Source organism: Lissotriton helveticus, chromosome 10 (assembly GCF_964261635.1).
Source record: "Lissotriton helveticus chromosome 10, aLisHel1.1, whole genome shotgun sequence".
Taxonomy (NCBI): Eukaryota; Metazoa; Chordata; class Amphibia; order Caudata; family Salamandridae; genus Lissotriton; species Lissotriton helveticus.
The window spans coordinates 1,189,589,210-1,189,607,434 of NC_136071.1; the positions used below are offsets into that span (position 1 = coordinate 1,189,589,210).

Sequence of the window (18,225 nt, forward strand, 5' to 3'; positions counted from 1 at the left end):
ATATTGTTTAATTGTTGAGTAAATTTTTATATCAATAACTAGTATCTAATCAAAATTATTTTTTTGAGAAAACAGGCCAGATGGCTGCTATATATATAGTTGTATTTGCTTGTTAAGTGCCTCTATAGTAATGTATTGTAATTATTGGGACACTCAGGATTATGATATAAAGGCTAGACACTAGAAGCTTGAATATTTACTTACTCAACGATAGACTGGAATTATTCACTGTAGACTCTTAACTTTGTGTGCTGACAGTCAATCATCAATATTAGAGTTTGTATGGTCCTTAAAGTTGGTTTGGTGTCTGCACTTCCTTTTGGAGCACCTTTGGAATAATATGATTTATAGCTACAATAACCTTTGAATTGTTTGTGTGCTGACATTTATACTGAGCCACCTTGAGACTTGTTACAACTCAAAACAGATAGGGCATGGCCAGTGTTTTTTGTCACTAGCATCAGACCCACCTGCAAGCTGAGACGGATAAAAAACTGTTAAAAAGTGGGCCACTCTCTTATCACTGGAACTCTTCATACAATACCATTGTCCAGGTGCCCCATCTGTTGCCTCAGCCTGGCTAGGGGGGTCTCTACAGCCTTATTGACTTTCCCATGTGCTACTGTTTCAACAGACTGCAAGGTTTTTCTCTTTTTTTTTTACAGCTATGTCTGAAAATCAAGGGGGGGGATCAGGCTTCACAGCTAATTGTGCTTTTTCTTTGAAAAACGCAAAATTGCAAAACATTGCAGTCTATCCAGTGGTGCATTTTGGAGCACAGTGTCTCCAATATGGATGTATGACATTACAACGCATGCTTTTACATCGCATACCATTACAACGCATAGCGCTTTGGGGTGCTGGATAGTGAATAGTTTAATTTACTATTCCAACTCCAGTCCCCGTGGACACTAGGGAAGGTGTTGGATAGTAAATTAAATCTACTCCCTATCCTAGAGCGCCCCCCAGTGCAATTTGTTGTAATGGTTTGCGTTGTAAAAGTTGAGATGTAAAAGCACTGCGTGGTAAAAGTTGCGTTGTAAAGGATGTTTCCCCTCCAATATATGACTAACGTTTGGTGTGCTAGGTAGGGCACTGCCTTTACAAGAGAGACAATTTTCCATTGAAATGGACTCCTGAGAAGGCGTCTAAAGAGGAATGCAGAATCAGCCGCGCTGCGTCCTACTAAACCGAAGTGACGCAGAATAGTTATCATTCGTGCATTACACGAGTAAAGCGTCTTGGCTTCTTTTGATCCCATTAAAATCTTTGTTTGGTTGACACATCAGAATGACAAAAAAACGAATATGCCTCATTTGAACTTTTTTTGCTGCTGCTGCTCTATTATGAAATATCTGTGAAGTTCATTTACAAGTATTTAAACTTTGATGTGTCTTAGAAAACAGTTTACATTCTCCAGCAATTGTTTTCCATCACCACCCCCTTTTTGAAATTATTTTGGCCACCATGAGTGTGGAAGGGTATGCTCAGACATGAGTCCCTTGCTCATTGCACCATCAGGATTCAAGCAAGCCGGGCCGAAGACGGCTGTAATGCCAGAAACCGGTCCCTGGAAGCTTGTTTCCTTTCCAGTGAAGAATTGGCTTGGTAGTTTGGTCTGCCCTGTTCCCATGATGCACTGGGCCAGGGACAGATTAATTTGCATATAGCCAGGTTCTGAACTGGGATGGTGCAGTGAGCTAAAAAACGGTGATGGATCAAGCCCTGATCTGTTGACTGGGTAGGAGTGTTCTGATTAACTCAGATACTCTGTCCATCACCACCCCCTTTTTGAACCTATAAAGGTCAAGGGCACTGAAATAATCAGGACCATGCTGCTTGTAATTGCCACCATTCTCTAAATAAAGGAAAAGAGACACCATTGAAGTATCTCTTCTCCTCTATCGATATGACACCCACAACCTAGCAAAGACCGTCGCTTAGGAGCAGTGAACACCTTGGAAAAGGTGTACAATAAAAGCTGTCCCCAGATATATGAAAGCAACAATGCTTCAAGGAAACCTTCCAGACACATATACGTATTCTATCCTTGTGTGGTTTCATTGCATATCGAGCTGTGTGGGTGTGTTTTAAACACTTCTAAAAACAATGAGATACTTCTATCTGCTCAGATCTAATTCCAGGAATTTCTTTTGGTTCCAATAGCATTTTATTTGTTATTGTTCAGAACTCTAGAAGATGTATCCTTACCAAAGATGGACACGCCTTGGCTTCGGTGAGGATTGCCGGGGAATCCTCACACGAGAGGGCATCATGAAATAGGTGGAGATATATTCAAAACTATTTGTTTATTGTAGATAAGCACAGGATTTATACAAATAATAAAATCGGTGCTACTTAAAACAACAGCACGCCTAATGTGTGGTGGGTCGAGTCACCCATTTAAACAAATAAAAAAGTAGTACTGAACCAATGGGTAAAAATGGTCGCTGTGTAGGAAGTAGTTGGGCGGTGCACTCGGGGAGGGCTAAACAAAGGAAGAGGCAGAAAGTATACATGCCCTTCACAAATGGTGAGAACGAAAAATTGAGCGATGATAGTGCCAGCAAATGGGAAGCCTATGGGCGGGTTTTAAGCCCCCAATGTAGATACAGCATTTCTCGGTTCGAGCCGAGTCCTAAAAAAAGTACACAAAAATCTCCTTGTTGAATAAGCATTAGTTTGTTAGTATACATTGCAGGACACTTGGCGTCCATCTTTGAACGCACAGCAAATTGAACAAGATAAAGATAAAATCAAGATTTAAACACCTCTTTATTGAGCTTTCTCCTTTGAACAACAGCAATGGAATCTCACCTCCAGCATCCCAACTTCCAGTACCTCAGTGTGACAGATGCAGGCCCCTCTGGCCTCCCACCCTCCCCCTTGTACCTCCCGCCCCTCTGAGCACTGTGAGTGACAGACCCAGCCACCAGAGGGAAGGGATTCTAACCCTGTCCCCTGGGCAGTGAAATTGGCCTGACCCACAAGGAAGATGGACTGATTTGGGAGTTTCAGCATTGACAGTGACCCAAACCTTGGGCAATGTGACCAGCGCCCCGCGCCCACCTGGGATTCCCCTTCAGGCAGCGGGACATACCACTCCCCCCACCATAGACTTTCCCCTCCCCCTCACTGCAGGGACAGACCTTGGGACCTCCTAGGCAGTGTGACATTCCCGGGGGCCTTATGGGCAGTGTGACAATGCCCCCCCCACACCCCCACCGGCAGTGGGATGTCAAACTGACCAAGCCCCTTCGACAGTGTGACTGCTCAGCCCAACAGCCCCCACCCACTACAAAGAAATTGAGGAACCAGCTTATAGGCAGTGAGGCCAGTAGCGGTGCAGGCCCCAAACATTTGCTGGATCAACAAACCGATGCCAGACACTAGTATCACGATCTGGAGGTGGACCCCAAGCGACCCCACTCCCCTTTATTTATCTCCTCTGGCTGCATTCCGCAATCAGAGTGGTGCAGAATGGGTCACCCTCATGTAAGGGCCATGTGGCTCTTTACATACCTGACTAACCAGCGTGGAAGATCCCCTCCACCCTCCTCCGAAGTATACAGGCCACTCGACGCACATCATACTGCTTAAACTTTCCAGTTTACATCATAGTAGCTGCCTAATGTATTACAGGTGATTACCTCACAGTGACTGGGCTCGCTTGCAAAGACGTTTAAGGCGTGGGCAAAGGGCAATTGCTCAGGGCTCCACCTTTCAAGGGGCCCTTGGAAAAGTAAACTATCTCTTTATCTAACTCCTGTCTATTTCTCAACTTTTAGAATGGAATTCCAAACTGTTTGCCATCACGGGGCTTGAATTAGCAGAAAAGGGTGATACAATTCAATGCTGTTCCAAATGGGCGCCTTTAAAATATTTCTTGCGTTAAGACCCCCGCCAACGTCTTAAGATGACGCTGCTCACTAGTACACCTGCAATGTACAGACAGCAAACAGCCTAGCAACATGCGCAGGCTAGCTCAGCAGTTATGCGGAGGACAGAAGACAGAGGAGGACAAACCCGTCCCTGGTGAGTAGCCCAGACAGGACATGCTGCAGACTCCCCTATCTTCATTATCAGGTCGGCCAAGCTGGAAGGACGCAAAGAGTCCTAGTCTTCAGGAAGGAGTGGTGGTAGTGCCCAGTGGAAGCCACCAGCACCAACTAACCATTGCTGGAGGCAGAAGAAAGCGAAGTCTTATTGAACCAGCTTCCCTGCTCCCACTGTAGTTAAAATGAAATATTACTCTTTTACTTTGTTTTTGTACTTTTTTTTGTAGGCTGATGGGGCAAAGGTTTGATGGGAAAGGTTTGGGGGTAGTGCTGAACTGTACTGACCCGGCCCTGCCGAATCACCAGCAGACATGACAAGTAACTCCTACTATCGCCAAACGTACTGTCAGTGGTCCAGGAGAAAAAAAGTCTGGTCTAAGACCAAGGTTAGAACTACAAATTCAATGGGCAGGAGAGGATACACAGGCTTCCTTCCACACCACCTCCCGGACTCTTATGGGGGGGTCTAGACCTGCAAGTTTGCCCCTCGCCTTACTTAGGTCAACTTCATTCTATGGTTCCCATAATTGAAACCTACACTGATGAAGAAATATAATTCATCGAACCGTGAATGGATTCCAGATAAACCATTTTCCATATCTTTTGGACCCCTCAAGACTAAAATGAGAGAATATTAGAGAACATGCTGCATTGTTTGACTCAAAATTTGTCATTACTGAGTTTATTAAATTATCTTGTAATCTTTATTAATCTGGAGCTGAAGCATGAGCAAAAGAGGGATCTTGAGACAAGAAGACTCAGCAAGACTTCCTTCGGCTGTACGTCGTTACAACGCGGTGTTTTACATCGCAGTACTTTACGACGCATGTTTTACAACGCAAGTCGTTACCACGACTTGCATTGTTGGGGGCTGGATAGTGAATAGCTTAATTTACTATTCCAACTCCAGTCCCCATGGATAGTAGGGAAGGAGTTGGGTAGTAAATTAAACTATTTATTATCCTGGAGCGCCCCCCAGCGCAATTCGTTGTTACAACTTGCGTTGTAAAAGTTGCGTCGTAAGGGAACATCCGCGTTGTAAAGGATGTTCCCCCTTCCTTCTGTTGATGACCGCGTACTGGGTATTGGAAAACTTGCGAGACTTGAAAAATGTTTGCTCAAGAGCAGAAATTATCGAAGGATATGCATCTCCATTTGAAAGAATTTGAAGCCTTAAATATTAATCTTCTCTTTGTTCCTTCATGGAGTCACTCCAGCGCATGTCTACAAGAGTGCGTCCGTGTGTGTGTTAAGTGTCTGGTTTGGTTCTTCCAAAGTGAATATAATCTGCAATAGAGGCGATATATCATGTTTTTAATGTCGTTTGACCTTTCTGCTGTGCCTACTGCACAGACAACCTTTGGACTGTATGAAACATGTCAAGGATGAGATCATGTTTATCCCTCAATCAACTTTTTGTGCGAGTTGCAATACTTAAATCATAATACATAAAAGGAAAAATAAACCACGAGGAAAAACATCTTTTCCAGTTCAAATTTCATTTAAAATCAACTTTTCGCATTTGCCCTGATTCTTTCAGCGTGAATCTCTGAGTGAGAGATTCAATGTGAAATTCAGAATTAGAGCATCAGTTTGAATCTCATAGTGAGAGAATTTGTGTCAATCTCATAGTGCTGGCACTTTTCCCTCTGTATGTTGGAAGAGGCCTACATTAGGGCTATGGGTTGGCTTCCAGGCGAGAGCAAGGGCAAGTTACCTAAAGAGTTTCATCTGGCAACCCTGTCCTCTTTCAAGGGGCCCTTAAACTGCTCATTAGCACCCACAGCACTCACAAAGGCTTGCTAAATGAAACAAGCTCAAGGAATCCTACAATTGTTTCTAACATGGACCTAGTACCTGCAGTGCCAGAGCAACACATCAGTCTAAGGAGGGGGAAAGAATAATTCTGAGAAGAGGAGATATGATTTGCATATCTGTATGCAGCACTTACCTTGATATTTCCGACAAAGTCCATTTTAACGGGTGCAAAGACTGTGGGTCCGAGCTTATCTGCAAAGAAGGCACAAGATTTGAGTGAACTGTAGAAAGTGGTAGTTTGCATTCTCAAGGCTTTACGATCAGATGTATCTAGGTTTGCGTCCCTTCCTTCTTGCACCAGCCAGAATGCATAGTGAGCGCCTGCAGCAGACTGCGTAAATGGCAGAATCTATACATTCATGCTGCAGGTTGAGTTGGAGAGGCTCATTCCAACCCCAGTGTGTACCCTCTATAAGCGACAATCTACAGAGAACGCCTGTTTCCCATTTTGTTGCCGCAGCACCTGCCAGGGACACAGTCACACCGCCTTCAGCCACTATTGCTGCACCTGTGCCCCCTAAAGGGTCAGCATAGTACAGGCTTGTGTTCCCTCATCACAGCAGAGATGGGCACTGCAGCCCCCACCCAGGGTGCAGTGTCTTCGGGGTCACACAGTATACCAATCTGCAGGCACGAGCTGTGGCAAAAGCTACCTTCAGTGCGAGGATATACTACATACATGTTTCCCTCCACTTTCAGCCGAAACACAGTACAAAGCTCGCTCCCATAATTCATCCCTGCTCCAGCCCTGTGCAGATGCTTTGTGGTAAGCAACAAATCCAGCAAACAGTCCCATAAATACCTCACAGCTTTTTAACAGTGATTCGAAGTCTCTCTGCCATACAGGTGGCTTCTTACCCAGAACGGGGACAATGGCGTAGCAGGAGTCCAGGAAGAGCTGCGTTGGGATGCCATCTTCCTCCAGGAGAACAATATCATTAAACCTGAAAACACCAGACACAGAGATCAGTTAATGTTAATGTTAAAGCTATTTGTAAAGCGCATCCGTTACCAAAATGGTGTCCTGGCACTAGGAGAAGTTCTGAAGAGGAATCAAATGGAAGATAGGTACGTAGGGTTTTTTGGATCAATTTATAAAAAGACAAGTTTTTAATGTCTTTCTGAAAGCAAAAAGGTTAGTCATGCTTCTCAGAGAGAGGGGAAGTGCATTCCAAGCCCTAGCTGCATTGACTGTGAAGCTTCTGCCTCCCCAGTTAGCCTTCTTCACCCTTGGTATTGTTACCATCTTGGCATCAGAGGAGCGTAACGTTCTGGTCGGGGTGTACCATTGGGTGAGTTGTTTAAGGAATTCTGGCCCTTTTCCATGAAGGGCTTTGAAAACCAAGCACAAGGCTTTGAATTGGGTGCGTTTCCTTACTGGAAGCCAGTGTAAGGCTTTGATTTGGACAGAGATAGATTCGGCTCTAGGTATGCGGGTAAGTAATCTGGCCGATGCGGTCTGCAGAACTTGAAGTTTGTTCAAAGAACCCTCATGTATCTTTAGGTACAGGCTGTTGCAGTAATCTAGCCTAGGCATGATTAAGGCAGAAACAATAGTTTTTTGTGCTGCTTTAGGGAGAGATGGCAGTATTTTTTTGCAGGATATAGGTGGTAGTTGAGACCACTTTATTGATCTGGTCCCTACAGTTCAATTTCTCATCGATCCAGAAGCCCAGGTTTTTCACTTTTCTAACTGGCGTGGGAAGCTGGCCTAGATCTACTGGCCAGCAGTCAGGTGTCCAGAGATTAGGGTTATTTCCAAACAGAACCACCTCTGTTTTGTTGGAATTCAACTTCAAACAGTTTTGGGCCATCCAACCCCCTATGGCACTCATACAGTTCTGTAGCCTCCGGGGGGCAGTCTGAGAGCCGCCAGGAAGAAGGTTCATGACTATCTGAGTGGCGTCAGCATAGGATGTTAATGTGAATCCAAATGATTCTATAAGGGGGGCCAGTGAGGAGACGTAAATATTAAAAAGGGTCGGGCTCAAAGATGAGCCCTGGGGAACACCACAAGACAGAGAGAATGGCGTTGCTTTGAATTCTTCAAGAGCTACGGTTTGTACTCTATCAGTTAAAAAAGATTTAAGGAGTTTCCATGCCGAGCCCTTCACTCCTTTCTCCTGTAGACGGTCCATCAACACTGCGTGATGGACCGTGTCAAATGCCGCCGAGAGATTCAGCATTATCAAGGCCACATTGCCTCCTTGGTCTAAAACCATTCTAATCTCCTCTGTGGATTTTATGAGTGCAGCTTCAGTACTGTGACCTCCTCTGAACACAAACTGGGTTGGGTCTAGGGCTTGAGTATCTTGTAGAAAGGTGTTCAGTTGAGCATTAATGTTCCTTTCTATGACTTTTGCAGAGAAAGGGATTCTAGAAATAGGTCTAAAGTTATTGGGATCGGTGACATCCAGATAGTTTTTTTTTTAGCAGTGGTAGAATTGAAGCCTGCTTCCAATCTTTAGGGAAGTACCTCTCCCAATACATCGTATTGAAAATCGGGGTCAGTATTTTAGAGACAGGCTCTGCGGCTAAAACAACTATGGAAGTGGGGCATGGATCCATTGGAGAACCCGATTTTACCTTCTGTAATAGGTTGCAGGTGTCTAGTTTTGTTAGTGGGGTAAAATTGAGTAAAAGCGGGTTATTTTTGTTAATTTCTGTAGGAGCTGGTGCTAAACTGTGTATGGTTTCGTGAAATGAATAAGTGAAGGTGACAAAAATGTTGTTGACTTTCTCAAAGAAGTAGTTGGCAATTTTATTACACAGCTCCTGATTGACTGTAAGGGTTGGCGTGCGTGGAGCAGATAGTTGTTTTACTATTTTAAAAATCTCTTTGGAGGAATTTCTGGCTTGAGTAATTCTGTCAGCAAAATATTCTTGTTTTGCTTTAAGGAGCAGCTGTTTGTATACTATGAGACTTGTTTTATGGTCCTGCCTATCCTTGTCATTGTAGCCCTTCCTGCATTTTCTTTCTAGATGTTTACAAACTAATTTCTGATCTCTGAGTTCAGGAGAGTACCATGGGGCAGAGGGGTTTTGTCTAGTGTGATGAAGATGTTTTATAGGTGCTAGTTCCTTACCTGCCTCTGCTAGCCAACCAATTGGAATAAGTGCAGGGAATGGCTTGAACATTAGTGCGGTGGCAGCACCACTCATTTATGTATAGTTTTAGCCTCTGGTGCACCACTAAGCTCTTTCAGAGGTTTCACAGCAGTGAGTTTTAGTCGATGACAACCCACATCTTAGGAGACACTTTTAAGTAGGGCTGGGCGTAGTTCGTGAAGTAGCGCTACGAGTAGCTACGCAAAGTGCTCTACGCGAACTGCGTAGTACCCTGTTCGCACTGGGCAAGATGCCCTTTTCAATGATTGCACAGTGCGGACAAGCATCCGGCACTGTGCAATGAAAACGGCATCTTGCACGGTGCAAGCTGTAGTTTTCTGCCGCTCGAGATTTTTACTCGAGCTGCAGCTTTCTCAACACGGACTGGTAGTTTCTCATCGCAAGCGGTCCCGAGCATACGCGACCACTCGCAATGAGAAACCAGACCTCCCCGCGTTGAGAATGTCACAAGGATGTTTATTTTCCACGCTCGCGATCGGCAACTTGATGCTGCTGATCGCGAACAAGGAAAAAGTCTCGCCAGGATGTCATTTTGCTTGCTCGCGGTCGCCAACTTGACGTTGAGGACTGCGAGCCAGCAAAAAATCACTGCTGCACTATGCTACGCACATGTGTTCGCACTGTTCTACGTGCAGTTCGCGTAGTGCGAAGTTGCGCAAACTACACAAGCGTAGCATAGTGCTTTGCCCAGGCCTACTTTTAAGTATATATGATTAGTCGGTGTTTTATTGTAATGATTTTAAATAACTGTACATTTGGTTAATAAACCTACGGCCAGATTCATCAAACCAGAATCCGCTCGCAAAGGGCCAGATTCTGAGAATCTGGCCCTTTGCGAGCGGTATTTTTGCATTTGGGATGCATCATCCCAAATGCAAAAATCGCAATTTTAGAAATCGCTAAATTGCGATTAATTGCATTTAAGGAATCTCAATTTGAGATTCCTTAAATGCAATGTATGAACTATTTCAAAATTGCGAATTCGCAATCTGGGGCCGCTATTTACCGCGAAGTCTAACTACGTGGTAAATAGCAAAAACTTATAAAAATGCACTTTAGTGCATTTTTCTAAGTTGTATGTTACACACACACAAATGTCCTTGGGACGTGTGTGCGCAACACCAGTGTACATGACCATTTATGGGGTGCAACAGGGTGTCCTTTGGACACCCTGGCACCCTTGAAATTGCTTCCTTATTTGTGATTCGCTAATTGCTATTCGCAAATAAGGATTGACTCCCCATTCTTTCCTATGGGCGGAAAGACATTCATTATTTGTGATTAGCAATTAGCGAATCGCAAATAAGGAAGCAGTAGAAATCGCTAAAAATATTGCGATTTTTACATGCATCCCGTTTTGCGAGTCTTTAATAGCGAATCCTTAAAATTCGCTATTAAGGACTCGCAAAACATGACTTTCAGGAATCTGGGGGTTAATCTGAGGGGGAGGAAAAAAAAGTGTAGGAGCGGTTTGATTGTCTTTTTGTGCTAATCTGAAACTATTAAAAAGAATTACCTTTCACTTATTAAACACACTCAGACAAAACTCAAATCCTAGCTGCTGGTGGGACCTGGTCCTTGGTGGCCGTCAATTCTGAGGGCCACTTCAATTCCCACCAGAGAGGTTTGAAATGTAGACACTCATGTTAATGTCTCCCTGTCTTTTACCCAGGTGTGAACCGACCACTTCAATGGGTTTTCTACTGTTAAAGAACTAGAATGAGATGTTATTGTTCCTGCCCCGCCCCTTGGGGTGTAAGCGTATGGTTGCTCCCTCTGCCTCAACTTACAAAATGCAAGGTTTCCTGGTCCCATGCGTCATGGGTGTACCTTACCTGTGGCTCATGATGCTGAAGAACGTCTTCACTTGTGTCCTGTCTTCACCGTGGTCCTGCTCAACCTCTGACTGGGACGCAGTGCTGGGTTCTTGGAGCGAATCACCTTCTGATGGTACAGAATGGCTCCCGCTGTCACTGTCGGCTGCACATGATTTGCACACTGCGTCTGGGGTGTCATCACCTTAAAGGCCAGAAACAAGAATGTTTTCTGAATCAGTGCTGCAAAGTTCATATCACATTACCAGAGTCAGCCTTCCTTGTAGGATCACAGCAGAAGCCGCCCCCTGCACCAGGTCCATTGGATCACAGTTTAACCAATTACCCTCTTATCCGCTACCCTCTTCTGCCACCCAAAGACAATGGGAAGTCCAGGAAACACAGAATCACAACCCATGGGTACCTTTAATACCCATGCACGCTTCGTTAGGGAACGAAGGCCCTATGGCTGCTACACAGTTTAATCAAACCCTTGCAAAAGTGTGGGTCAGAACCTAATGAGCAGATCCTACAACTAATGGGCCGAGAGGGGAGACACACTATCAAGGGATGAACATCTTGGGCCTCTAATAGGGTGGCCCTGAAAATGACACACCGCACTGTCAGACATGTCAGAATCCTGTTTTCATGAACAATCTCTGTGCAGGTCTAACCAGAGACAGACACGTCTGTTCATCCACCCCACCTGTGAAAGATAAGTATATATAATACAAGGGATTCTGTAATCCCTTTATAACGATTGGTCTCTAATCTTCATAAAAACACACAGTCAACTATTATTAAGAAATGACATTGCCACTCAACTGTAATATCTTATTACAGTTGAGTTCTGAGGTTACAATGCCTGCAGCTGGGGGAAAAGACAGGTCTGGTCATGGAGAATAAATAAAGTAGCTGTTTAAAGCCTAAAAAGAACGGAGATATTTATGGCAACATGTTTATTTATTTGCACTCCTTAGGTAATTGTAGAAAAGTTACAATCTTTCTGCAGGTTTCTACACATTCCGCGCTACTGTGTCTTTAAAAAAGAAAATGACTAGTATTAAACAGATTCCTAATATCCTTATGCAACAAACAAGGAACAACTTTTTTTGAGGTGTTAAATGTTGAACTAGAGGTTCTATTTTTATTCTTCATGTTTGCAAACCTGCTTTCTTTTTCATATGCAAGATCTATGCACCAAGCATGGCCTGCAGGAGCAACATGGCGGACGCACTTTAGAGCCACTCCGCTCTGAACCCCCTTAATCTGCCAAATGTATTCGCCCATGCATGTAACTCACCGAGGTAAGATACAACAGTAGTCTCTGCATGCTACAGGGGGTCTGTTCTGCGCCGCCTGAGCGACCAATCTCTGCTGACTGACTTAAGACGGGGTCTGGACCTGGAATGGCGCTTGTAAGCAGGCAGCTGTGAGGCGCTGCCGCGAGGAGCCGGACGAGAGAGTCGCAGTGACATGCCCAAGAGAACGTGTCCCTGGCACAACGCGGATTTGTGGTACAGAGCTGGAAGAGCGGGGATGTTGTTACCCAGCAGCGACAAAGCACCGCAGGAGGAAACCGGCGCAATATGGGAGACGCTGCTATGGAAGCCCATGGCAGCATGCCGAGAAGCAGAGGGAGACGTTGTGTGAGCAACAGAGACCGGAACGAAGTAAGGGGCTGGTGCATGGAGCCGTGCAAGGAGTGTCACAGGAGGCGAGCACCCGGTAGGCCAAAGATCACACCCGGACCCGCTGGGCACATAAACCTCACCTAGGATGCACGGCCCTGGAACGTTTTAGTGCAAAATGCCCTAACGACAACCTAGTAAAACCACTGAGGCCCAGGAACTGGTGAAAGGAGGCTGCTCTGAGTGATAGGCGAGGGTGATCACTGGCCACAGTAGACTACGAGCAACAACAGGAGCCGGTCTGTGTTGGGGGTGCTTGTAAATCGAAGCCTTGCACACCACGAAGAGACTCCCTGCCAGGTTCACTTTAGCACATTCTTGGCGTCTGAGGGTCGATTGGGTTTAAGCCCTGCACCACAACAACTACACAAACCTGGCATTCCCCGGAGTTGCATAGCGATAAAGGCACCGGATCACTCAAGGTAAATCTTGCACAAACTTTGCAATACAATGTTGTGGCTCGCTAGCTGACAGGCATCTTGGAGGCTGTGCCCGTTTGTGCCCATAGGAGGAGTGGCGCCATGGACACAGACTCCGTGAGCAGCTTAAAGTGGGCATCAGCCGGGGGTTATAATTCTGTACTGTGATTGAGCTGAATTGCAAGCCCCCCTTTACAACAACGCTAGCCAGAGAAAGACATCATCTGATACATTAAGAGGTGCCGTGCCAGGCCCATGCCCTCCCATCCATTGTGCCCGGTGGCCCTCTGAGGCGGCGGATAGTTGCCATTACTGTTGGACCGAGAGCCTCCAAAGAAGGGCCGCACTAGGAGTGTTAGTCCCCGCAATTCCTCGTACATCCCAAACATGGATGAGAAGGAGCAGCCCACGCACACAGCCCAGCCACGTCCGCCGGAGGATAGACTGGATGCAATCTTAAACGCCATTCATTGGTCCAGAGTGTCACTGGAATCCAACATCAATAAGGTGGCAACAGACCTGATGCTATTACATGCAGACCATAGAAAATTGAAAGATCGAGGGACCACTGTGGAGCATACCCTGACCGAAGTCAAGCCAATTACGGACTTCATTGAAAAACAGCAACACATGCACAAAGCTAGAATTCGCTACCTACAAGACAGGGTGGAAGACGGGAAAGGGCGCTCCAGGCTGAATAATATCCACTTAATTGGATAACGGAAGGACCGGAGGGCCAGTATTCGGTTGCATTTATGGAACACTGGGTTAAGGAGCTACTGCCCGCTTCCTCTCTGTCCCACTTCTTCACAATAGTGCATCACATCCCCTCCAAAAGACCAGTGCCTGGAATTGGGGCCCACCCTCTCAATTCCAAGGTACAGTACTATAGGGACAGACTCGATTTTGCGTGAAACGAGAAAGCTTACGGACATTAAAATAGAGAATGTGAGAGTTAGGTTTTTCCTGGATTATACATTAAGAGTGCAACGCCAGAGAGGCTCCTTTCTGCAAGTTAAACAGAAACTCCGATAAATAAACATTCAGTACTCATTGTTATAGCCAGCATGGCTCGGAGTGCTGGCAGATGGCAAAATAAGATTTTTCAACACCACAGAAGACGTGGGACTGGCTAGAAACCACTGGACAATTCTCTGGCCTAAGCCCATCTGGAATACCTAGTACTCAGAACAATCTAACTGCTGGACCCAGGACCCGCGGTCGGCACTGCAAGAAACACCCACCAAGTCTGATATCGAGGCACGACTGGAATGGATCATGCAGGAGGCAGAAATATGTGTGCAAAATGAAATGAATAACTGTTACTCCAGAGGTTACTAACAGAGAGGCAACACATGCTACCTCACCGAGGAAAGGAGAGTTCATCAATGGCGGGCCCATCAGACATCGTCTCACTAAATTTGCCGGAAGGGATTCCACAGGCTTTAGATACTATAATGTGGCATTAATCTGTCACTTCACATATGCAACTATATCAGTGATTCATAGCCCCAGACACACCAGTATACTAACCATGTTCACTAATGCCCTTGAGTAATGCGAGACCCAGCAAACACATAGAATTCGTTTAAGTTACATGCACATTTGGACTTACACGAAGAGCGTAAGTGAGGCACCATACATTGAAAGAAAACAAGTTACTTACCTGTAACTTTGGTTCCCCAGTATTGGTACTTTCATAGATCCCCATGCTTTGTATCATTCCCCTTTGTCGGAATGGGAGCCTCGGTAAATAAAAAAAATACCACAGCAGAAGGTACAAAAGAGGAAAAAAGGCCTAGGCCTCATCTCATTTTGTAGCCCATCCCTCTCTTTTTGTAAAATAGACCAAAAAATTGCAGCAACCAATCAGAACAGCCTCACCCCATACAACCCTCCTGAGAGAGCCTCAGAGCCTCAGATTTTCGTAGCCGTTGTGTAATAGTAATCACATGTGCTGAAGGCTGAGCTTTCCCAGGGGAGGAGGGTGAGCGCATGGGAATCTATGAAAGTACCAATACTGGGAACCAAAGTTACAGGTAAGTAACTTGTTTTATTGCCCCAGTATTGGACTTTCATAGATTCCCATGCTTTGTATCAGAGTAGCTAGCAGTAAGCAATAAAAGCACATTTTGTTACATGAATATCAATACATGTCATTATAGTTATACTTCTAGGCAATGCATCAAAGAAAATGTTACCATAAAAAGGAATACAATAGCCTATACAAAATGTGCAATACAGGAAGGAGGGATTGTAGGGAAAGCTCACCTCTCATTGAAAAAGATTTCTCAGGACTGCTTGTCCCACCGCTGCATCATTCTTCATTGAAGAATCCAGGCAGTAGTGCTTCGTGAAGGTATGCGTTCTGCTCCACGTCGCTGCCCTGCAGATGTCCTTGATAGGGACTCCTGAAAATAGAGCCACTGACAATGCCACTGATCTTGTGGAATGTGCATGGACTCTTCTTTCGAGCGGTTTGCCCGCTTCCTCATGGCAGAACTGAATAGCACTGGAGATCCAGCGAGAAATGCTGTGTTTGGACAGCGGAAATCCCTTCCGCGGGGCACTGTAGGAGACGAACAGTTGTGAGGATTTCCTAAAAGGTTTCGTGCGCTCCAAATAGAACTTTAGACACCTCTGAACGTCCAAAGAATGTAAGGACCTCTCTGCTGGAGTAGCAGGTCGCGGGAAAAAAGACTTCAAAATCAATGGTTCATTCAGATGGAATTCAGAAGGAACCTTCGGGATGAATTTTGGATTCGTCCGCAGGATCAGGACATCCCGCTTGAATTGTAGGAAAGGCTCAACGATTTTCAGTGCCTGGAGCTCGCTAATCCTTCTGGCCGATGTCATGGCCAACAGAAGAGCTAGCTTCCAAGATAGGAATTTAAGGTCTGTTTTGTGAATGGGTTCAAACGGTGCTCTCATTAGCTGAGCCAAGACCAAATTAAGTTGCCAGACTGGCGGAGGCGGACGGACTGGAGGAAAAACCCTGAACAGGCCTTTCAAGAACTGCTTGACAATCCTAGCGGACCAAAGCGAAGGACCTGAAGACATCCGTCTGAATCTTGAGATGGCTGCCATATGAACTTTAACAGAAAAATGAGCCATCTCAGATTTAGCCAGGATATATGGCAAAATCTGATGCGGAGCTGAAGTGTAAGGGTGAAGATGTTGTTTCTGACACCAGAGGCAGAACCTTTTCCATTTTGCCCTATAAGTTCTGTTCGTACTTGGAGCTCGAGCTTGAGACAAGATGTCCCTACACTCCTTGGTGAGGTTCAGATTCTAGAATTCCCTGTACTCAGGAGTCACGCTGTCAAGTGAAGCGAGCTTGGGTCCGGATGGAGCACTTGACCCTGAGACCTCGTCACCAGAGAAGGAACCGGTTGCAGGCGAATTGGATGGTCCTGAGAAAGCAGGAGGAGTTCCGTGTACCAGAACTGTCGGGGCCACGCCGGTGCAATCAGGATCATTCTGCACGGCTCCGCCTTGATTTTCCTGATCAACCTCGGGATCAGGGGTATCGGAGGAAAAGCGTAAAAGAATGCGCCGTACCAGGCAATCGAAAGCGCGTTCCCCAAGGACCCCGGATGGGGATCCCTGCTTCCATAGAAACGGCATTTGGTGTTCTCCGGAGTTGCAAACAAGTCTATGGTCGGGGTTCCCCAGACCGAGAACACCTCCTCTAGAATGGTTTGGTCTAACTCCAATTCGTGACTGATCGATTTCTGACGACTCAGCACATCCGCTGTTATATTGAGCGAACCTGCGAGGTGTTCTGCTGTCAGAGCAATATTGTGAAGAATCGCCCAATCCCAAATCACTTGAGCTTCTTTGGAGAGAATTTGGGATCTTGTCCCTCCCTGCTTGTTGATATAGTGCATGGCCGTTGTGTTGTCCGTCCGGACCAGCACTGAACGATTCTGAATTCGTGGCAAAAAAACCTGTAAGGCTAATCAAATGGCTTTGAGTTCTAACAGGTTGATGTGGCACTTGCGTTGAACTGGATCCCATTGACCGCTCACATGCAGTTCCTGGAGCACCGCTCCCCAGCCTTCTAACGAGGCATGGTAAGAACCATGGGAGACGGAGGAAGTATGAATGTTAATCCCTTTGCGATGTTGTCTTTCACCAACCACCAGCAGCATGCTCTTTTCATTGCTGGTATTACCGTAATCCTATCGTCGAAAGAGCCCTCCACCTGGTACCATTGCTTGTCGAGCTGCTCTTGCGGTGGACGCATTCGCAGCCTGCAATGTGGAATCAATGGTATGCAGGATGAGATTGATCCGAGCAGGGACTTGTAGAGCCGTACTGACCGGGATTTCCTCTTAGCAAGAGGCGAGCCGATAGCATCAATTTGTTTTGACGTTCCTTCGTTGGGTAAGCCTTGCAGCGTTTCGTGTCCAGAATGGATCCCAGAAACCTTGCTGACCTGGATGGTTGAAGAACCGATTTGTCCTTGTTGAGCTGAAAGCCCAGGTGGTTGAACAGTTGGATGCAGGTCGTAATGGTCTTGGAAGTTCCATGGAAAGATGGAGCCTTGACCAGCCAGTCGTCCAGGTAGGGAAAAATTTCCAGAGATTGTTTCCTGTGGAATGCTGCCACCAGAGCCAACACCTTTGTAAATATCCCTGGTGCAGACCGGAGACCAAAAGGAAGTACTTTGAACTGAAAATGGCTCTTGCCTACTGTGAAGCGCACGTATCGTCTGTGAGCTGGATGGATCGGCACATGGAAATAAGCATCCTCTAAATCCAGTCTCGCCATGTAGTCTCCTGGATTTAGCAGACGAAGAATATCCTGGAGAGTGACCATCCTGAAGGATAGCTTGATGAGATCGGTGTTGAGCTCGTGTAGATCCAATATGGGGCGCCGTTTTTCTGTTGTTTTGCGAACCAGGAAGAACCTGGAATAAAACCCTTTCCCCCTTTGTGAGAGAGGTACAGGCTCTATTGCCCCTTTGATGAAAAGCTGGTGGGCTTTGAGACGTAGCAGTCCCAGATGTTTCGACTCGTTGGCGCCTGGAGCTCTGTTTGGAGGAAGATGTTGAAACTCCAACGTGTGGCCACTCTGAACGATATTCAGGACCCACTGGTCTGATGTAATAACTTTCCAACTGCTTAGACAATGAGAAATCCTGCCCCCCACTGATGTCATCGGAGGGGTAGGAACAGTAGAAAGAGCCGTGAGGCCGCTATTGTCGTTTGGAGTTGTCCCGTCCTGGACGACCTTGACCAACCTCTCTGTGGTTGGCGAGAGAAAGACGCCGACTGGCCTTAGCGCTGAT

At 46.0% G+C, this 18,225-nt stretch overlaps 1 protein-coding gene across 1 annotated transcript in view; it reads right to left on the minus strand.

Annotated features, from left to right (window-relative positions):
- The window catches only part of PLEKHA8 (pleckstrin homology domain containing A8), a 116,227-nt gene that overhangs the window by 16,214 nt on the left and 81,788 nt on the right, over positions 1 to 18,225 (minus strand). Inside the window, exons 8-10 of the mRNA XM_078664037.1 lie at positions 10,841 to 11,024; positions 6,735 to 6,820; positions 6,010 to 6,068 (exon numbers count right to left, since the gene is read on the minus strand). Coding sequence (XP_078520163.1) covers positions 6,010 to 6,068; positions 6,735 to 6,820; positions 10,841 to 11,024 — 329 coding nt within the window. The remainder of the gene's footprint in view (positions 1 to 6,009; positions 6,069 to 6,734; positions 6,821 to 10,840; positions 11,025 to 18,225) is intronic.